Source organism: Chiloscyllium plagiosum, unplaced genomic scaffold (genome assembly GCF_037043375.1).
Source record: "Chiloscyllium plagiosum isolate Xiang-an unplaced genomic scaffold, Cpla_swu_hap1 HiC_scaffold_20, whole genome shotgun sequence".
Classification (NCBI taxonomy): Eukaryota; Metazoa; Chordata; class Chondrichthyes; order Orectolobiformes; family Hemiscylliidae; genus Chiloscyllium; species Chiloscyllium plagiosum.
In genome coordinates, this window is record NW_028270158.1 from 39560566 (window position 1) to 39584114 (window position 23549).

Consider the following 23549-nt stretch of genomic DNA (forward strand, 5'->3'; position numbering starts at 1 on the left):
GTGATGACTATTGCTGTTTGTTGAATACCTGAAAACATATTTCAGCTATTATGAGAATCCCAATATTGCATTTTGTGATAATGGTCCTCAGTTCATAAGTGAAGAATTTTTTTGCTTCATTAAACAATTGGGAAATTCAACACCACACATAATCTCTGTGCTATCCCCAGTCAAATGGAAAATGAAAATTGCAAAAGGAATCATAAAGAAATCGAGCAAATCCTACACAGAAGCGTAAAAGGCAATCCTCATTTGGAGAAACATACCTACTGAAGGAATGATAAGTAGTTCAGTACAAAGAACAACGTCACGCAGCACAAATTGCTGTTTCAACAGCAAACAAGCAACTGAGGCCAGAAGTATAAACCGGTGTGAGTGACAAAATCAAGGTGAAATAGCAGAAAGCCAAATTTTACACTGAATGTTAAACTATTGCCAGAGTTGAGTATTGGACAGCCAGTGAGAGCATAAACCATCAACACTCAACAAAAGCCCAACTATCAACTTGGGAGCCACATAAAACAGTTGTCACTTCCATAATGCATGGTGGAAGTGATGTAACAGATATGCCATCACATGCATAACTGAAGAAGCTCTTCCTCAAGCTGTATTGGTTTTAATTTTCCAAAACTCTTGAGAATCAGGGAAGGCTCCTTTTAGATAAGAAAATAACTCCTTTATTTAAATAGTTTCCAGCTTTCTGTCACCCTACAAATCGGTTAGCTTAATAGCTGTAATAGGGAAAATGTTAGAAGCTATTATTAAAGATGGGGCACTTATTTAAGTTCAAGGTAATCAGGCAGAACCATGGTTTTGTCAAAAGGAAAACATGTTAACCTAATTTATTACAGTTCTTTGAAGATGTAACAAGCACTGTGGATAAGGGGAAATCAGTGGATGTAAGATTTCCAGAAAGCATTTGACAAGTGCCTCACCAAAGATTATTCTGGAAAATTAAAGCTCATAGTATTGGAGATAGCATTTGGCATGGATAGAAGACTGGTAGGTTAAGAGAAAGCAGAGAGTAGGAACAAATAGGTCTTTTCCAGGGTGGCAGGATGTCACCAGGTTATGCCAGAGGGGTTGATACTGGGCCTTAATTGTTTATAATTTATATAAATGATCTAGATTAATGGAAGAAGGTATGATAGCTAAATTTTCTAAAGATACAAAGAGAGGAAGGAAAGTGAATTGTGAAGAAGAAATAAAGTGCCTCCAAAGAGATATCGATAGGTTAGGTGAACTGGGTCAGGAGGCCGGGTTTCAAAATCCCACCTTGCTGCATGTCACTACAAAACTATTCCTAGATAGGTTAAGTGAGTGTGCAAAGATCTGACAAATGGAGTATATTGTGGAAAAACGTGAAATTGCCCATTTTGCAAGAATGAATATAAAAAAATGCATATTATCTAAAATGGTGACAGATTATAGCGCTCTGAGATGCAGAGAAATCTAGGTGTCCAAGTGCATTAATCACAGATAATTAGCATGCAGGTAAAGCAAGTAATCAGGAAAGCTAATGGAATATTATGGTTTATTGTGAGGAGAACCGAAAGCAAGAGTAGTGAAACTATGCTTCAACTACACTGGAAATTGGTGATACCAGATCTGGAGTACTGTATAAAGTACTGGTCACCACACTTGTGGAAGCAAGTTGAGATAGAAATAGTTCAGAGAAGGTTTACTTGAAGAATACCTGGAATGAATAAATTGCCTTAGGAGGGAAGATTACACAGGCTAGGCCTGTATCCTTTGCAATTTAGAAAAGTCAGAATTAACTTATTGTAACAAATAAGATTTGTGTGACTTGATGGGGTGGATGTGAAAAGGATGTTGCTACTTGAGGAAGATTCTAAAATTAGGGGTCATGGTTTAAAAATAAAGGGTTACCCATTTAAGACAGAGACGAGGAAAACCATTTTCTCAGAGAGATGACCGTCTTTGGAAGTTCCTTCATCAAGAGGCAATAGTTTCTGGATTACCAAGGGGATGAAAGATTATTAGGGGTGTGCAGGAATATAAAGTTGAAGTTAAAATCAGATCTGCTGTGATGTTATTGAATGGCAGAGCAGGTGTAAAGTTCTAAGTGGCCTACTCTTGTTCCATGTTCAGATGTCTGTACAATGAACTGCAGGCAGCTGATCAGGAAGATATGAACTCATCACCTTCACATTCCACAGATCAACTATCAGTCCCAGAGGTCCACAGCAACCTAACAATGGAAATGGAACAACAAATAGCACAGCACAGGAGTGAAATTCTCTGCTGAAGAAACATTACTCAGATGAACAGCCAACAATAACATAGATATAATCTTTAAATCATGCTGGGCTCTTAATAGTGTGTATGCAATGCAGAGACGGAGGAGAATAACAAATCACTAATACATGAGAATGTTAGTGTATATGTCAGGCCAGTTGTGTAACCCAAAATGTGAATGGTGAGGTGTACAAGTTTTGTGTTTTGGTAAGGGGTCTAATTGGATTGAAATGCAATTATGTACAAAAGTTCTTCCTGGTCTGTAGTCATTTGACATTTACCATTAGGCACACACTGCAGGCAAACATCTTATAACCAGTTCAATAAAAAAAAAGACCGATTTTTTTTTGTGCTTGATAACACCCATCAGAGGATAAATTTGTCTAAACTCTGTCATCTCTCAGAGTTTCGTGTTGTACTGTATATATGCGACATCTTGATGTTTGATTGATATCAAAGTTGCAAAGCAACAAATCTTTATCTTAACTTAATGATGCAACCAGTGACTTCATTAATTTAACATTTGAATTATACCCAAGACAAATAGTGACATTATGTGGGATCATTAATTACCCATGAAGCTGGTATTAATTTTGATCATTAATATGTTGACTTTTAATTCACTGCATGGTAGTACATGAGTAATATGTTTCCTACTTACTGTGATAAGGCCTGTCATTGTATAGAGTAGCGTTTTCATGTCATCCAATAAGGCTTCTCCTGTTATTGAACTGAAGATATGAGAAGTGCTCCATTCAACTGCAAGGAAACAGAAACAATGAATGCTGAAAAGCAGAATTACAAGTATAAAAATGCAAAAGTATGGGCAAAGGTATTTCCTTTTCTAGAAGAAGAAACCGGGGAAGTTCAAAAGATCATATCTTGAAGATCTTCCTCATAATTTGATGGGAAATTCTCACGAAAAGCAGAATCTTCCCATATGGATCCTAAGTCCAATGTAGAACTGTCAGAACCAGTCACCTCTGATAGAGGGCATGTTAGTTTTTCTCATAAGCTAAGGTAGTTTTAAGTTCATTATATATGCATGAGGTGGGTTTTTTTTTTTGCATGAATATAATGACAAATCTGATGGAACAGGGAGTCAGTTCTCATCCCAATTAGTAGCTTCCACAGTCAAATGTCCTGGAGACATTTTTAAAGGACACCCAGGGAGCATTTCATTCACTGAATACATGTAACATCATTCAGCTTGTGTTGGTTCCCCACATTTCCCTAGAGATGTCTAAACAAATGGGGAAAAAAACTGGACACTGGGTTTAGCAATGACTGGCTGGAGCTTTTACTCCAGAGCGTCCAGAAAAGTCAAGGTCCTCTTCCGCAGGGATGGCAACAGGAGACCAGCCTGGACTGAAGTGGAGGCACAGGTCAGTTCTTATGTGCCCCACAAGATAAGCAAGATCCAGTACAAGAAAAGGAACAAATATCTCCTATGCTCCGCAAGGGTAAATGGCATCGTCTACTCACTGAGGAGAAAGTGAGGTCTGCAGATGCTGGAGATCAGAGCTGAAAATGTGTTGCTGGAAAAGCGCAGCAGGTCAGGCAGCATCCAGGGAACAGGAGAATCGACGTTTCGGGCATAAGCCCTTCATTTCCTGAAGAAGGGCTTATGCCCGAAACGTCGATTCTCCTGTTCCCTGGATGCTGCCTGACCTGCTGCGCTTTTCCAGCAACACATTTTCAGCCATCATCTACTCACTACCAACTGACACTTTTATAGGTGCCTCACTCAGTCTAACTATGCCAGTGTAGACATTTGTCAGATTGATCATCTGCATCTGTACTGTCTTTTTTTTTGGCCCACCTAAAAGACAATACAATCTCCTCTCAAGAACCTGGAACTCACACCCTACCACGTTTACCTTTGCCTTCTGACTGGGCTTTACCCCATGCCATGCAGCACCATCATTCACAGCTACAGAAATAAACTTTTTATAACACCATTGGCACCACTGATATCTAGTTCTCTGTGCCATACCCAGCCCAGCCAGTAGCCAAAAATGACCCTGGTCAGAAACATGCTGCTATATCCAACTTTCCATATTTTAGATGGACAGTTCACCTTTCGCCTAGGGGAAAGTGAGGACTTGCAGATGCTGGAGATTAGAGTCCAGATTAGAGTGGTGCTGGAAAAGTACAGCAGGTCAGGCAGCATTGAAGGAGTGGGAAAATCGACGTTTTGACCAAAGCTCTGATAAAGGGCTTTTGCCTGAAACGTCAATTTTTCCTGTTCCTCGGATGCTGCCTCATCTGCTGTGCTTTTCCAGCACCACTCTAGTCTTGACCCCAGTGTACCTTCCCCACTGACTCTCCTCCCCCTGTGCTGCCTTCACTCTACCCTGCGCTGTTTAGCCAGCTCTAGTCTCCTCTCTTGCCTTCACTCTATCCTTTCCTTTTAAGAGACATACACCTCTCATTTGCTGACTCAACCTACCCTGGCCCAGCCTTTCCCCCCACCCCCCCACCTTGTGTTCCCTTTGTACTATTTGGACAATTTAATCTGCAACTCAATCATTGACCTTAACTTAAAACTGTATTGCTAGAAGGACAAAGCAGCTTACTCTGAAATCTTGAAAGGAGTCAAGTTTGCGAGGTGAACAATTCTGATATGCAGCCAGGTTTGTGAAGGCAAGTATTTCTTAATTAGATGGTACTTAATTGGGATGAGGCAATTGATTCTGATGAGTTGTCTTTTAATGAGATGCAAATGCATGGAGATAAGCTTTCTGACTCTGCAGTTGGACATACTGACTCACCTTTTTAAGGTTGGAGAGCTTAATTGCAAAAATGTAATGTATTATCAAGATTCTGGTTTTCACTCTTGCTCAGTAAAATTCTCTTGCACACCAGTCTACCTAACTGACTCATTTCAACATGAATAAAACCGATGCCCCTAAAGACCTTAACAACTTGACAAGGCTCTGATGAATGGTTACAGTTATTAGGCTCTAGGAGCCCTTCTCTTCACATTAATAAGAAATTCTTTAGAGAAATTGCCTGTAATATTATAAAACATTCAGTGTTCTCATATGGAGTTTTAAGGGATATGTGAGTGGATAAAATCTGACAAATGAAGTATAATATGAAAAGAAGAATGAAATTGTCCATTTTGGCTGGAAGAATAAAAAAGGATATTACCTAATTGGTGACAGATTGCAGATGCTTGAAATGCAGGGGACCACTACATTCTCACAAAGTTTGGAAGCTGGTACAACCAGTAATTAGGAAAGCTAATAGAATGCTAGCATTTATTGCGAGGAAAATTAAATACAAAAGGGAAGTTATGCTTTAGTTATATAAAGTATGGATGAGACCCATCTGGAGTATTGCATGCAGTATTGATCACCTTTTATTTAAGGATTTATATGCATTGGCAGCAGTTCAGAAAATGTAATACATTAGTAATGATTTAATATCTGAGATGGGGAGGTTATCAAATGAGGAAAGGTTGAACATGTTAGGGTTTGTATCCAGTGGAGCTTCGAGCAAGAGGTGAGATTGAAGCAAATAAAATCATGAGGATTCTTGACATGGGACATGAAGAAGTGACAAAGACGATTGATGAAGGTAAAGCAGTGGAAGTTGTCCAAATGGACTTCAAGGTATTCAACAAGGTTCCGCATATTAGACTGATTAGAAAGGTTAGATCACATAGAATCCAGGGTGAGCTACCCAATTGGTTACAAAATTCGGCTTGAAGGTAGAAGACAAAGAGTGGTGGTGCAAGGTTGATTTTGGCCTGTGACCAGTGGTGTGCTGCAAGCATCGGTGCTGGCTCCATTGCTTTTCATCATTTATATAAATGATTTGGATGTAAATAAAGGAGATATGGTTAGTGAGTTTGCAGATGACCCCAAAATTGTTGGTGTAGTGGATAGTGACAAAATCTATCTCAGCATACAACAGGACCTTGATCAGATGGGCCAATGGACCGAGGAGTAACATATAGTTAAATTGAGAAATGTTAGGTGATGCATTTTGATAAGGCAAATCAGGGTAGGACTTGTACACTTACTGGTAGGGCCCTGGTGAGTGTTGTCAAACAAAGGGACCCCAGGGGTGCAGGTGCATAGTTCCTTGAGGCATTTGACATGCTTGCCTTGATTTGGTCAGTGCATTGAATATAGGAATTAGGAAGTCATGTTGTGGCTGTACAGGATATTAGTTAGGCCACTTTTGGAATACTGCATTCAGTTCTGGTCTCCCTGCTATAGGAAAGATGTTGTTAAACTTGAAAGGGTGCAGAAAAGATTTACAAGAATATTGCTAGAGTTAGAGGATTTGAGTTAGAAGGAGAGGCTGAAGAGGTTGAGGCTTTTTGGCCTGCAGCATTGGAGGCTTAGGGGTGACCTTTTTTATAGGTTTATAAAATCATGAGGGATATGGATGAGGTGGATAGCTGAGATCTTTTTTTTCCCCCCCAGAGGTGAGTCCAAAACTAAGGTGAGAGGAAAAAGATTTAAAAGGGACCTGAGGGGCAACTCTTTCGTGCAGAGGGTGGTGTGTGTATGGAACAAACTGCCAGAGAGAGTGATGGAGGTAGGTGTAATAAGAACATTTAAAAGGCATCTGGATGGGTACATGAATAGGAAGGGTTTACAGGGATATAGGTCAAATACTGGCAAATGAGACTAGATCAGTTTAGGATATCTAATTGACTTGGATGAGTTAGACCAAAGGGTCTGTTTCCATGCTGGATAACTCTGACTCTAAGTGAAAAGGATATTTGGGAAAATTGTGGAAGAATCTAGAACTAGGGGGTCATTGTTTAAAAATGAAGTGTCACAATTTTAAGACAAACAAGAAGTTTTTTCTCTCATGGAGGGTCATGGTCTCATAGATGTTGGAACTCTCTTCCTTAAAAGAATGTTTGAACAGTTTAAGTCTGGGTAGATAGGTTCTTGACAAACAAGAGAGTGAAAGGTTATCATAGGTGGGCATGTGGAGTGATCAGATCAACTATGGTCTTTCTGATGACACAGCAGGCACAGATCTTTATATTTTGTGACAACTGCAGAGTTGGCACAGAAGTTCATGGGAATATCACCTACAGTAAGGTACATTTCAAAAGCTATTTATTGGCTAGGCTACACTTTGAGACATCATGAAGACTTGAAAGGTACTATATAAATGTTTTCTTTTATATTTAACATGTACCTTTTACAAAACTGAAGAAAAATAAAGTTGGATATTTGTGATTATTTGCTGGTATATTAGACTGTTCCTCAGACTGCTATGTATCATAGATTAGACAAGAAAATTAACACAGACTTTATTATGTTAGCAAGTGTTGGACAACGTGCTTTCACTTGAATACCTAAGTTTCAATCAAGACTTTTGTAATTAGGTGAATATCTACTACCTGTTATCATCCTTTGTAAGAAGGTTTTGGTCTGTTAATCTGTTGTCAGAAAGTTTCATTGACAGATGCCAAAAGGGTAGGTTATGCAGAACTCCAAATATGATCTCAGCACAGTCATTACTGGGTTAGGATAACCAATATAAGACTTCAATAATTGAACCACACATAGATCCTTACCTTTATATTTTGTGACAACTGCAGAGTTGACACTGAGCGGTTCGTGGAATGTCACCTGCAATGAGGTGCTACTGGCTACAGATAACTGCACGTGGGTTGGTGCTTCTGGAGCTCCTGTATCCGGGACAAGAACAATTGTTTATAAATTAAACCTTAAGAATGAGGTATCAAAAGAAGGTGCAGAATGGCTGATGCTGTGAAAGGATTCAATAGATGGCTCCAATACATTGATAGGGCATATTGTAGAATATGTAGTTGGTTTGAACCCAATGATAACACCTTATACATGACATAACCAACAGAAGGAAGGGCAAAGCAATGGCTAAACATCCTTGAGGTAGTCCTGACTTTTTCAGTGCAGTATCTATGCCACCAGCTAGCTGCATGTTTGGTAACATACTACAGTATAACTCAGTCACAATTTTCTTGGTAATGTAAAGCCTACTCCGATGCTGTTCTTCTACCAGATGCAGGTGTATCTATCTCAGCTTATATATGCTGCCATGTGGATTCTAGCAGATTGATTATATGTGCTTCTAATCCTTCCATTACTCTCTATCTTGTGGGCACAAAGATCAGAATCATTGAATGAAACAGCACTGTAAGAGGTCATTTAGGCTATTCTGCCCCTGCATTTTCTCTGAAGACTGTTAAATATAGCCCTTCAGGTATTTGTGAAATGCTTAAAAATTACAACTTGCTGCATACTTGTCTCTCCTATCCTGACGTCACAGATTTCCATGTCAACCAGCAAGAACGGCCCAGCAGTAGTAGGTCTCCTAAAGGACATAGCTGCTACACTGTGGGTCTGTGGCAGGTGGTGAGGGAACCATTTAGAAGGGAAAAATAATTTTGACCTCATCCTTTCCAATCTGCTGGCTGCAATTGCATCTGTTCATAAAAGTATCAGTAAGAATAACCACTATTCAGTTCTTGTGGAGATGAAGTCCTGGGTTCACATTTTGTTTCATCGTGTTGTGTCACTATCACCAGGTTAAATGGGATAGACTTTGAACAGATGACTCAACTTGAAACTGGACATCCATGAGACGCTGTGGACCATCAACAGCAGAAATGCATTCCAGCACAATGTGCAACATCATGACCCAGCATATATCATTCCCCCCCCCCCCCCCCCCCCCCCCAGCCCCTCAACCACTACCATCAAGTAAGAGGATCAAGCCTGGTTCAATAAAGAGTGCAGGAGGGCATGCCAGGAGCAGCACCAGACATACCTAAAAATGAGATGTTGACCTGGTGAAGCTATCAAATAGGATTACTGGCATGCCAAACAGGATTAGCAGCAAGTAATAGTCAGAGTTAAATTACCTCACAACCAACAGATCAGATTTAAGATCAGTCATCAATGATATTGGGCAATTAAACAACTCATTAAAGGAGGAGAAGGCTCCATAAATATCCCCATCCTCAATTATGGAAGAGACCAAAACACCAATGCAAAAGTTCAGGCTGAAGCATTCATAGTCAGAAGTGCCAAATTGATGATTCATCTCAGCCTCTTCCAGTGGCCCCCACCATTATAGATACAATTCTTTAGCTAATTTTATTCACACCATGTGATATCAAGAAAAGTTGGAGGGACTGGATACTGCTAAGGCTATGGGTCCTGACACTATTCTGGCAATAGAACTGAAGAACGTATCACTTCCCCAGCCAACCTGTTCCAGTATAGCTACAACACCGGCATTTACCAACAATGTGAAAAATTCCTCAGTATGGTGTTCGAGGTGAGCTGCTGGGATGGATTGAGGATTGGCTGTCTAACAGAAGGCAGAGAGTTGGGATAAAAGGTTCTTTTTCAGAATGGCAGCCGGTGACGAGCGGTGTCCCACAGGGTTCGGTGCTGGGGCCACAGCTGTTCACATTATATATTAATGATTTGGATGAGGGAACCGGGGGCATTCTAGCGAAGTTTGCCGATGATACGAAGTTAGGTGGACAGGCAGGTAGTACTGAGGAAGTGGGGAGGCTACAGAAGGATCTAGACAGGTTGGGAGAGTGGTCCAGGAAATGGCTGATGGAATTTAACATGAGCAAGTGCGAGGTCTTGCACTTTGGCAAAAAGAATAAAAGCATAAATGGTGAGAAAATTAATAAAGCCAAAGCACAAAGGGATCTGGGAGTGCTAGTCGAGGATTCTCTAAAGGTAAACATGCAGGTTGAGTCCGTGATTAAGAAAGCGAATGCAATGTTGTCTCTTATCTCAAGAGGGTTGGAATATAAAAGCAGAGATGTACTACTAAGACTTTATAAAGCTCTGGTTAGGCCCCTTTTGGAGTACTGTGTCCAGTTTTGGTCCCCACACCTCAGGAAGGACATACTGGCACTGGAATGTGTCCAGCGGAGATTCACACGGATGATCCCTGGAATGACAGGTCTAACATATGAGGAACGGCTGAGGATACTGGGATTGTATTCGTTGGAGTTTAGAAGATTAAGGGGAGACTTAATAGAGACGTACAAAATAATACATGGCTTGGAAAAGGTGGATGCTAGGAAATTGTTTCCGTTAGACGAGGAGACTAGGACCCGTGGACACAGCCTTAGAATTAGAGGGGGTCATTTCAGAACAGAAATGCGGAGACATTTCTTCAGCCAGAGAGTGGTGGGCCTGTGGAATTCATTGCCACGGAGTGCAGTGAAAGCCGGGACGCTAAATGTCTTCAAGGCCGAGATTGATAGATTCTTGTTGTCTAGAGGAATTAAGGGCTACGGGGAGAACGCTGATAAGTGGAGCTGAAATGCGCATCAGCCATGATTGAATGGCGGAGTGGACTCGATGGGCCGAATGGCCTTACTTCCACTCCTATGTCTTATGGTCTTATGTTCTGTACACAAAAAAGCAGAACAAATCCAACTTGGGCAATTACTGCCCCATCAGTCTATTCTTGATCAGTAAAGTGATAGAAGGTGTCATCAACAGTGTTATCTAGCAGCACCTACTGAGCAATAATCTGCCAGGGCCACTCCGCTCCTGATTTCATTCCAAACATGTTCAAATATGGACTAAAGGACATAATTCCAGAGAAGAGGTGAAAGTGACGGCCCTTGACATCAAGGCCGTATTTGACAGAGTGCCGCATCAAGGAGTGTGAACAAACTGAAATCAATGGGCATCGGGGTAAAATCTCTGCTGGTTGGAGTCATACTTGGCACAAAGGATGATTGTTGTGGTTGTTAGAAGTCAGTTATCTCTGTTCCAGGACACTCTTCAGAAATTCCTCAGGGTAATGTCCTAAGCCTAACCATCTTCAGCTGCTTCATCAATGACTTTCACTCCATCATAAGGATAAAAGTGTGTTTGTTCATTGATTGCTTAAGGTCTAGCACCATTCATGAGTCCTCAGATACTGAAGCAGTCCCTGTTCAAAGATCTTGGCATTACCCAGGTTTGTACTAACAGATGCAAATAATGTTTGCATTTCATGAATGTCATGCAATGGCCATCACTAATAAGAATCGATCTAAACACCACCTCTTGACATTTCAATGATGTTGTCATTACCGAATCCCCCACTATTAACATCCTGGGTGGATCAGAAGCTAGGAACATTGCGGAGAGTTAGTTACTTACTTCCTGACTCCCCAAAACCTGTTCATCGCCTACATGGCACAAATCAAGAGTGTGATGGTGTATTCCCCTGGATGGGTGCAGCTCCAACTATCAAGAAGATTGACATCATCTAGGACAAAGCAGCCCATTTGATTGGTACCATATCCACAAGTATCCACTCTCTCCTCCATTGACACTTACTAGCAGGAGTGTGTACCATCCATGAGATGCACTGCAGAAATTTGCCATGGATCCTTAGACATGGGCCTTCCAAACCATAACCATTTCCATCTAGAAGAATAAGGCCACAGATGCATGGGAACACCACCATCACTTGCAAGTTCCCTTCCAAATCACTGACCATCCTGACTTGGAAATATATTGCCATTCCTTCAGTGTCACCAGGTCAAAATCCTGGAATTCCCTCCTAAAGTGCATTGTAGATCAACCCACAGCATGTGGATGTAGCAGTTCGAGAATGTAGCTCAGCTACACCTTCTCAAGGGCAACTAGGGACGCAATAAATGTTGGCCCAACCAGCGACCTCCATCTCATGAATGAACTGAAAAAAGGTTACTTTTCCAAAAACATTTTATCCGTGCTTGTAACTATTGACCTTTCTGATACTGGAAAGAATTTTGCCTTGTTTATTCCATCAAATCCCTTTATGATTTTGAACATCTCTTTCAAATCTCCCCTTAACATTCTCTGCTCTAAGAAGAACAATAACAGAATCCCCATGTCACTCTGTCCATCATCCTTTATATTATTCTAGTCAATAGACCCTCTCTAAGACATAGCCAGCCATCTTAAAGTATAGTTCCCAGTATCAGCAATAAAACTCCAGTGAAGATTTAATGTTTAGCATAATTCCTGTACCTTTTTTAAATTCTAATTCCTTTACAAATGGTTAGGAATTCGGGAAGTATTTTAACAGCCTTCTCCTATCATGAGTGAATTGTGTACACGTGACTCTTGGATTCTCTGTTCTTGCATCACCTTTAAAATTGTGCCTTCTGGTTCATTTTTAAAATTCATTCATGGGGATGAAGGCATTATTGGCTAGGCCAGCATATATTGCTCATTGGACAGTTTAGAGTCAACTACATTGCTGTGGGTCTGGAGTCACATGTAGGCCAGACCAGGTAAGGATGGCAGTTTTCCTCCCTAAAGGACATTAGTGAACCAGATGGGTTTTCCAACAATTGACAATGGATTCCTGGCTATCATAAACTCTTAATTCCAGATATTTAGTGAATTCAAATTCCACAGTCTGCTGTGGTGGAATTTGAACCTGGGTCCCCAGAACACTACTTGGGTCTCTGGGTTAAGAGTCCAATGATAATACCACTAGGCCATTGCCTCTCAATCATGTTGGTGTTTCTCATTTCTCACCAAAAATTAATAATTTCTCTGCTTTAAATTACGTTTGCTATGTGTGAATAACCAATAGGAAACATTTGGCCTAAGGATTAAAGGTCACCTGGTTTAAAATGATTTGACCTTAAGCTGGTTAGGGACTGGAATTCACTGACTGAAGAGGTCCTGGAAGAATAACCTGTCACTACATTTAAAATATGCTCTTGAAATGCTATAACCTTCAAGGCTACTGAGGAAGAACTGAAAAATGGGATTTGGCTGGATTTTTCTTTGCTTCAGATACAAGGGGCTGAATGGTCTCCTTCTATGTACGCAATTTGCTATGTTTTTATGTTATGAAGTGGTTGATGTTATGATGAAAATGATGTGGTTGGAATATATTTTTACTGTAGTTGGAATCTGAGTTTGAGTTTGCAGTATTTGTGTTGCTAAGCAACAACTGTGAGCAAGATGGTAGCTGAGCTATTTCTCGTTACCTTCTTGAAGGATAATCTTTTACATTCAAGGAAAATAAACAGATGTCAGTATTTCTCTTGCTTTTTCTAACAATGTTATCAATTCACTTATGGCATTGCTTGTTACTTTGTGTGATCAACCATACTGAAATCAATTATGCAGCAAAAAATAAAGTTAATTCAGTACCTTCTTGTCTGTATGTCCCCATTGTACATTACCTGCAACTATCCTGGAAACTTACTGCATTTTTATTCTGGTTACAGATGGTATTTTCGTTTAGGACAATCTGTCACAGCCATGCACTTCCAATGAGGAGCCCACAGATTTCACACCCAGGAAGCCTGCCAGCCCAATCTGTCCACATCACTTACATTGCTTGTGTACAGGCTCATAAAAATGAAACTTTGCCAAGTTGAGGTCGTTCTTCTCAGTAATTAGGCATGAGATCAGCATAGCTGCTCTGTACTGCATGGAATTTGTTGCCTACTAAGTGTAGAGTGAACTGCCCACAGAAATGGCTTTAACTTATAGATTCTGGATGAATGAAGTCACTGGGAGCTAGAGTGGCTCATGGTTATACAGCATGAGAAATTGCAGAGGAAAACAGCATCTGTGTATTTTGGTCCATGATACTCACGTGCATGCTCAAAGCCAGCTTTCATCCGTTTGAACAGTCTGTAATGCCACTCCCAGGCTTTCAGCTGTTTCTCTTTGTCTGTGTAATTTGCATTTGGTGTCTCATTCAGTACCTGTGTAGTTAACTCACTCACACGCTGCTCAGACTCTCGCACCAACGTTGCCAAGTGTAAGGCCCGACTCTCCAGACTCACAACTGCAAAGGGAAATTAACAACAACTGGTGAACATTAAACCTTTCCTGAATTATGGCAACTCATCTCTACCCCATTTTGAACACAACTTTGGCAAGTTAAGAGCAAAACTTCTCTAATTACTCGAAGGTAAAGCAACTTTTTTGAGCAACAGGGAGACAGCTTGACATCCTTAACAATTTGTACACAAAAATGTAGCCTATCAAAAAAATTGTGTTGTGATAGAAGATTTATATTTATTTTAATATTATTCATTTTTGAGTTGGGTTTTGATCTGAACAAGTGGGATATGGGTTTCCTGCATGCCTACAGTAGTTTGATTCTTAATTTCTAACCACTTCTGTAGCCAGTCTGAGAGAGATATTTCGAGAGGCTAATAGGAATTTGTTTACATTGTGAGAGTTTACAAATGAGCAAAGTAAACTGATTAGTGTATTAAGTTTTTAGATAGAATATTCTGGACATTGTTTGGGACTAGAGGAAACACCAATAGCTTTGGAGACCAAAAAAGCTGTTTTTCTTTAGTTTCAGTTTGGACAGCTATGCAGAGTATGCTGGATGTGTAAAGCAGTCACTCTTGAACAAGGGAGAAGATAGTTTGGTTAAAACCTTGGAGATGTTATTTCGAGCAGAGAAAATGTAAGCTTAATTATATGATAAATCAAGGAAGAGGCTGTTAGATTCTTACAATAGTATTCCCCAAGAATTCATTATTAGGACTTTGCTGTGTAAACCACAATTTCAAACTTTGATACTAAACTTGGAGAAATGACCCACACTGAGGATAACATCAATTAAAAATAGCAGGAGATAGGCCAGTGGAAATGGCAAATCTGATGTTTCTTGGCTATCTATTAAGCTTAAGTGAACCAGAACTATCTGAAACCTTTAACCTTAACTGAGAGTTTGCAACGTTTTCACAGAGTTCCAGAGGTAGGTAACCACCCCAAGGAAATTTCAATTTCCAGGGTGATTCCCATAGAGTCTGCTGCATGGTCCTGACATGTAACTCCAGAAAACATTGCCACAATGACTATTGCCCCTATCAGATTTTCAAGCTCTATAACTCAGAGTAAAGTTGACTCTGCTGTACTCTACAGTATATTTTAACTCCATGTCTAGAAATCTCTTCAGATTTCCAATTAAAATACAACATTTTTGCATGCAATGCTCTCAGGAACCATAAAATCATGGAGAGTCAATATTGCAAGTTTTTTGTTTTTCCTTTTTTCTTCATTTAAACCTCTTCTCCAAAGACTCCTGTTGGGATGCATAGAATTACTCTTCAGTACCTTCAACACTTGAGTATTTTTTTGCATGGAAATCCAGATTCCAAGTGTAGTACTGTATGTTGTACAGCTGTCTCTCAGTTGTGAAGATGTAAACAAAGTTAGTTTTACAATGAGTTCACAAGCTGAGTTGTCGTAAGATTTTCTGAGTGCAGTACACAATAGAAAAATGAGGATGGATGTCTTTTAACATCTTATTTAAGACACTAAGCACTGAAGGACATAGCAACAGATATTTTGGAAACCTTAAGTTAATTTTGTGGATGTTTAATCAGTTTCAAAGGTTTCTTTGCGTGTATGCATATTTCAATAAGTCAACATGGTACCTCGTTGAAAAAATAACATAAAAGACATATATTTGGAGATAGTGGGTAATTTAACCCAAGCAAGGGGATTGTTGTAATTCCAAATGGGAGCCCAATACCTTGGACTATGCTGAAATTAAGGAGAACTTCAACTCATGGAATTACTTAAAATGAAACCACACTGAGGACAATGCTTGCATGTCTGTGCATTCTGCATAGCAAGTTCTCCACCTTAGCAGCTGCAGAATGAAGATCTTAAGTGGGTATTAATCATCCTCTTTAATGGCTTCAGTTTTAGAAGGACTAGAAGGTCATCATGAAGTCCAGACTTCATGGAGCAGAGGCAGTAAAGAAGATAGGTCCCCAGCTGCCACAATCCCACCCAACTGATACTCTTCCACCATCAAACGCCTCAGGGGAAGGCATTCCAATACAAATATATAAATTCATTCACTCATGATTGCCTCAATAAAAGGAATTAGTGTCTTATTTCCATATGAAAGAAGCTGACATCATCTATTTAAGAATTGAAATTCCCATTGGACTTACAGTGTGGGCTCTCCTTAGCTCCAGCCTGCAGAAGCATCTTGGCCATGGGCACATTGTTAGTCATTATTGCAATGTCCAAAGGCATCAACCCTTCACTGTTTGGTGTGTTCAAATCCAGTTCCTCTGTGCTGTAGAGATTTAGGAGCATCTGGACAGCATCAAGATCCTGCTGTTCCACAGCCTCAAAGACCGCCTCATTACTATGAAAATTCTAAAAAATGAAATAGGAAATTTTTTTTCCACATTTTGATCTTGTGCACAATATATTTGGTGAAAGCAACTATGTGGAAGTTTCACTACTGGTAGCGTCTGTCTACTGCTGTCATCACTTCAAGTTGTAATTGGTTTAAGCACACAGATCAGGTTTCATTGCAACAGCTGCTCACAATGTACACTCCACTCTCAAACAGAAGCCAAGACCTCTGCTCCGGGAAGCCTCACACGCTGTGAACAAAGATTGTGCACAGCATGGCACTCAACTTGAAACCGTAGCCTGAGCAATTGGTGAATTACTACAATATTTCAATCGGCTGCCATGTTATATTTTTATACTTATCTACAATTGTATGTAATACTGGATTTATCAGCTTACACATCATTAAATGCCACCCACCTATCTCAATGTGGATCAAATGTATTCTGGGTATTTTCTAATCAATTTGTTCAGAGATATTACAGTTCTGGAGAAGATGGAACCTCAACCCTAAACATTTTGCTCAGATATAGGCCCAAAAGTTGGGCGATGAAACTTTTTTTATGCTTTGTTCCTGTGCCAGTGTTACCATATTAATAAGAAATGGGATAGGTTTTTTTTTAATTTCACTCATGGGAAGTGGATGTCGCTGGCTGGGCCAATGTTTTTATGGTGTGTCTCTAGATGCCCTTGAGAAGGTGATGGTTAACTGCCTTCTTGAACTGTTATAGTTCATGTATTATAGGTAGGCTCACAATGGCAGAAATGTCTATGTCAGCAATAGACAGACATGCACACATACAGGATATCCTACCAGAATTTGCTCCACCGCTTCCACACAGCTAATGCCTTGCAGAGATATCAAACATCACATTACTGTTAACATTTTTAAATAGACTTTTTACAAACTTCCTTCCAATGTCTTACCTTTAGTGAGGTAATTAGAAGCGTAATACTTTTGATATTTGTTTGATGCAGCACTAGCTGCATAATAAGTCTCACTCTACATTGTCCCATTAAACTTTCCATGGACATGTACAGCATACACAAGATATACAGTAAAGCTTTCACTACAGTGTTCTAACACTCAGGATGGCACAACATGTGTTAGATACAAAGTAAAGCAAAGGACTCATCTGATCCAACATTCTTAGGTTCGATACAGCATAAAGTCTGCCTTGCTCTCCCCTGAAATGCACCCAAACTAGATAGTGCACAAGTTAGATGCATAGGAGAGCTCCTTGGACTGAAACACACTTTAATTCATCAATGACCTGCATGGCCCAGGCTCACTTGGATTCATAACAAGATCTTGCAGGTGATAAAATGAAGCCTTCCAATGTCTCATGAAATTACTTGGTTTTTTTTATATATGTCAAAACATAGGGTTAAGTTGATTATGAATAATTGTTTTTTGCTATACATTTGCATATGTAGCGAATAGCTGCTGCTAGAACTGGTGAGTTTCTCCAGTACTTTGTTTATATTTCATATAATGCTTTATTGTCTTTCACCTTCTTAAGTATATATTAGCTAATATACACATCATAGGTTAAGAAAGAGGTAAATCATTCGAGTTCTGGTTTGCTGCCTTGTCTTTAGGATAAGATTCTAACCTTCACATTGGTTATCTATTCAATGCAAACATCCTAGGCATCTCTTTTCAGCACATATCTGAATTACAAACACTGATCTATATTCTGTGAATTTCACTTTTTTTTTTCTGTTTCCCAAAGACAAGATTATGATAGAGCTCAGTAAGCAAGGTACAGTTTCAAAGCATCTCTTCAAGTCTTGTTTCTTGCTACATTCTGGATACTGGACAGGTAAAGGTATGCTGTACTTTGCAGGGGCAATTGAAATTCATTACAGGAGTGGTTGGAGACATTGGGTTAATCCAATGTTTTGGAGACAAATTGTGGTGTCCAGCCTAAAAGCAGTACTTCTGCTCAGGGACACATCAAGTTGTCTTGTGATTTCATGCTTCTCAGCTCATTGCCACATACATGTAGTGGTCCAATACCAAATCTTACGGGCAGACAGGAATTTCTGAAGGCTGTTGGGACTTCTCAGCTCCCAAACAGCACTGCTCTCTCTGCAAGCCAGGAACACCACTGAACTTGGTTGGTTTGCTCTCCCCTACCCATAGGAATATCTAAGACCAGGTAGAAAATGGCTCCATATTTCAGTAATGTTCTCAATGTTCTCCTGAAAGTGACAGTACTATTTTTGTGGAATGATAGCAGCAGTTTTTCTGATGTGAAAAGTGCTGGATCAAGGTTACTGCAAACATTAACACTCATGGGAAGCTCCAAAAAACCTGGCTCCAGTGCCACAAAGGATGGAAAATTTGCTATGCTTGACCAAGTGTTGTGAAGTTGGGTAGTGTAATTATAGATTGGGAGACAGCAAGTTAGACTTTAGTGTTTGTAAAATTGTAGAAGGGCGGGAAAGCATAAAGTGGATGTCTGTGATCAGCTTTAAAGTTTGCAGGAACAGCGAGCACCTGAACTAAAACATTGTATTAAAAGGTCATACAGTTAGCAGGCCAAGCATCAGCTTTTATCATGATAACAGGTTTTAAATTTAGCCAATCCATTCAAACCAGGCACTTGGATACCAAAAACCTATTAAATTTAAATTTGATTATTTCAACAACATAGGACAAACCCTATTGTAAGAAACTGATATGTCATCAAACATATAAAAGAAGGGAGCAGTTGGATAAAGACCACAGAGCTAACTGCCATCCACCAGAGTTAACAGCTCTCAGCTCTTGACAGAAATTGGCTCTCACAGAGAAAGCACAATCTAAAACATAATGGTACCATTGACAAGAAAAGGTGTTCCTGACAGAAGAATCAGAAGAAGTATTCCTGGCAGAAGAAGACACAAAACATTCTGGAAGATGCATAACCTGTCTATAATTTCCAGAGGCTAAATTCTGTTTCTTTTGTATATGCTTGCAACTTGCATTTATTGGAACAGCATACCATTAGGATTTTGTTTTGTTCGGGAATAGTTAGTATTTAAAAGGGATTTATTTGGTTTGTTAATAATTGAGTTAATTTGTTCACTGTTAAAGTTAGATAAATAAATTGTTACTTGTTGATTTTAAAGTGAGTGTCAGGGATTTATTTAACCATAGAAGTTGCTGAAAAGCAGGTTACACCACTTTTCATACTCTTTTTACAGATTACAGGGAGAGGTACTCAGTGTTTCATGTCTTGGAGAGGAGTCAACCTTTTGCTTTATAACACAGCATAAGTGGCACTGTCTGCTCAATGTTAACTCTCACACCATGGGGCATGAAATATTATAAAGTTACCATTTCCAAGGACCTTCACACAACATTTGGTACAGGCATCTCCATCAAATGCCTCATCTGCATTAAATAGTTCCAAGTGAACGAAAGCTACCAAGGTAGCACTACTTCCAGCACAGTGGTATTGGCTCTCACCACAGTTAAAGCATAAAAGCAGTGACAATTTTCAGCAGCTTAGGCAGCTTCGGGCCATTGCATTTTCATCACAACCACAAGAACTTATACATATGTTTTTACCAAATGATGGCATGGGACTAAGCCACAACCACAAAAGGTGGCTTTGGCCAGAACATCTCATAGATTTGTTAATCACATACATCATGCCATGCCACATTAAAACAAAATACTGCAGGGTACTGGAGCTCTGAAATAAAAAAAACATAAAATATGGGAGAAACTCAGCAGGTCTGGCAGTTTCTATGGAGAGAAAAACTGAGCTAATGAATCAAATCTAATAACTCTTGTTCAGAATCTCTCTTCACAGATGCTGCCAAAACATTTGAGTTTATCCAGTAATTTTCTGTTTCTCTTTCATTATAATGCCTTATTTTAATGCTTTTCATCTACTCTAACTATTCGATGAAGCAGAAGCATCTTCATTCAGAACTCTGAACTTCTCAAATGCCCCAGACCACATTCTTCTCATTCAAAAGCTCTGAGAATTGACTTCACAGTACGTATCTATGAATGCAGAGGAAGTGCTCAAGTAATCATGTTAATGTCTCTTAATGCTTCTCTCTCTGTGTGAAGGAGAAGACTGTGCATAACAATAGACATGAACATGCCCAGATTGTTGTGGAGGTGGAGTATCCCTGATGTAATGTTCCTGACCCCTTTTGACAATCAGGCAGTGAATGTTTATGCTTTTCTGTGCAGACTCTGGAGCCCACTTCAATAAGCAAAAAAGCAGTGGCCCATTCCCATGGCCTAAGTCCAGCAGCATCTCCAACATCACCTCTGAGAAAGAACAGCTGGCTGTCAGAAGATGCACCATCAAGGACCATTTATCTAGAATAAGCAAGGGCTCTGATTTTGATGTGCACAGTGACACTGGCCCATAGCTAGCACCGCAAGTTACTGCTGAGGCCTCTGACACTCAGAGGAATATTAGGGAACAGGCCCCTGCTAGGCCCATTACAGATAATGAGCTTCTGGACTTAGCCATTAATGAAATGGGCAAGTTGCACCATCAAGTGGGAGGAATGTCTGGCAGAGTCACCAGAGATCATGTGTACGCTGGAGTGAAAGGCAGAGAAATTTGCTCAAGTTCTGTCTGATGTTGTGCCTGCAGTATATCAGTGCATGGATGCCTTCATTGACTGAGTGGTGGCCACTGTGGAGAGCCAGATTCAGTACAGCAAGCCTTTCTTCTGAATATGCACATAAGTCATGCTTACACATAGAACATGACTAAGCTAGATGTGTGGATTTGGAGAGTCACTCAGTATTGTGTAAGTCCTCCCCATCTATTCAGTAGATGTATGCAGTCAATGGCTAGGCAAGAGGGACCAAGGCATGTTGACCTCCCTCCAGGTTCTCCATCTCTTCAAGGGATGAGGCAATTACCATTATATACTGACTGGGGAACAGCAAAAGCCTGCCACCAAGGACTACCATCTTGGGGCATTCCAAATGTGCTTTGTCTATCCACCTTCACTCTGCCAGAGATCTAATCATCTCCATCAACTCACTCAGGGTGAGGAGGTTAGACCTACAACGAGATAGGAAATTCCCAGCAGGCTAATACCTTCAAGGTCCCAGACCAAGGGGAACCAAGTAGAACCAGCACTGTTTACAAATATAACACTTTTTATACTCCATTAGTAGGGTCTCTCATTCTGTTAAGGTTTCTGATTGATTATCTTTCTATTCTATGAGGAGAAAGTGAGGTCTGCAGATGCTGGAGAATCAGAGATAGAAATGTGTTGCTGGAAAAGCGCAGCAGGTCAGGCAGCATCTAGGGAACAGGAGAATCGACGTTTTGGGCATTAGCCCTTCTTCAGGAAAGTGACATATTCCTGAAGAAGGGCTAATGCCCGAAACGTCGATTCTCCTGTTCCCTAGATGTTGCCTGACCTGCTGCACTTTTCCAGCACCACATTTCCATCTCTTTCTATTCTAGCAAACCTTGAAGAATGTTGATCATTATAAGTGATCAATGTACATTATGTGGAAAATCGCGGCTTCTAGTCTTTCTTGCCCTCAGAAACGAACTTGACCACATGAAAGTATGACCTTAAGCTAAATGTGTGGACTTGGAGAAAACACTCAGCACAATCTCTGCAATAAATGAATGCCCTTTGCTTACTGACATTTGAGGGATGTGTGCACATCTTCCCTAACCCCCCAACTGCTAGCATACCAACCCCCTCCACCAATGCACTGACCATTAAATTGAAGAGGAGGTCATCAAAGCAAAGCTTAAAAAAAAAACATTTTTATTGAATGGCTAACAAATAATCATAAAATCTCAATGTAAGAAATCAGACATTCCTTTCAAGGCAAGAACATGTCTCAGCCACAGATAGCTTCTAGTTCTGAGTGTCCGCTTGTATCACTCCAATGTCATTTAGTCTCAAATTTGGCCTCTGTTAAGTTCTCTCAAGACTGTCTGTCATATCTCCATGCTCCCTGACTTCTTTAGCAACAAGATTATCAGTTTCATCTCCCTTTGCATCTATACTGCCTCTGCCTCTTCTTCCACTTTATGATTTAGATTAGATTACTTTACAGTGTGGAAACAGGCCCTTTGGCCCAACAAGTCCACACCAACCCGCCAAAGCACAACCCACCATATCCTGACATTTACCCCTTACCTAACACTATGGGCAATTTAGCATAGCCAATTCACCTGACCTGCACATCTTTGGATTGTGGGAGGAAACCGGAGCACCCGGAGGAAACCCACACAGACACGGGGAGAATGTGCAAACTCCACACAGCCTGAGGCGGGAATTGAACCTGGGTCGCTGGCGCTGTGAGGCAGCAGCGCTAACCACTGTGCTACCGTGCCGCCCCATTTATGGTATGTGAAACTGGCTCATCTGTCCATGGAATAAGTTGCTACCATGTCACTGAGTAGGTTGTGAAGAACAACACAAACAACAAATATTCTGGAAATTTAGTCTGGCAAGTACTGGAGTGCTCTGAAAAGTCCAGGCAATAGATGTGCATTTTCATATCTTATGATGTAGGAGCAAAAGTAGATCATTCAGCCCATCACATCTGCTCCATCATTCAGTGAGACCATGGCTGATCTGATTATATTCAACTCCACGTTTTTTCTGTTTCTTTCCCCATAATCCTTGACTCTCTCACTAATTAAGTGTTTCTATCTCAGCCTTGAAAGATCAGCCTCTACAGCCCTTTTTTTAAATAAAGGATTATTAGGTTTATGACCCTCTGATTGAAAAAAGATCTTCCTCTTCTCTGTCTATAATAAGGGATCATTAACTCTGAGATTAAACTCTCTTGGTCTAGACTCTCCCACAACAGTAAACAATCTCTCCACATCTCTATCCTGTCAAACCCCCTAAGAATCTTATCTGTCCCAATAAGGTCACTTTCATTCTTCTAAACTTCAGGCTTAACCTATTCAACCTCTGCTCATAAGAGAGGTTCTCCATACCTTCTGCAGATTATTTCCAATGCCAGTATATCTTTCTTTAGATTAGGAAACCAAAACTGTTCACAGTACTCTAGGTGTGACATAACTAGTGCATTGTACAGTTTTAGCAAGATTTCCTATCTATACACTTCTTTCCCTTTAAAAGAAAGGCCACCCTATGACCTGCAGAACTTTCTGCTGGCTTTTTATGGTTTATGCACGAGGA

At 40.2% G+C, this 23549-nt stretch overlaps 1 protein-coding gene across 13 annotated transcripts in view; it reads right to left on the minus strand.

The window, feature by feature from the left end:
• The window catches only part of LOC122560664 (ankyrin repeat and fibronectin type-III domain-containing protein 1-like), a 931085-nt gene that overhangs the window by 115509 nt on the left and 792027 nt on the right, over positions 1–23549 (minus strand). For all 13 annotated transcript variants that reach the window (XR_015760575.1, XM_087997831.1, XM_087997829.1 and 10 more), the window contains 4 exons: positions 16199–16409; positions 13864–14058; positions 7817–7930; positions 2921–3018 (listed from right to left, as the gene is read on the minus strand). Coding sequence is in view for 12 of the 13 variants with exons in the window: in XM_087997831.1 (XP_087853957.1) it covers positions 2921–3018; positions 7817–7930; positions 13864–14058; positions 16199–16409 (618 nt within the window). In the remaining variant the exon portion in view is untranslated. The remainder of the gene's footprint in view (positions 1–2920; positions 3019–7816; positions 7931–13863; positions 14059–16198; positions 16410–23549) is intronic.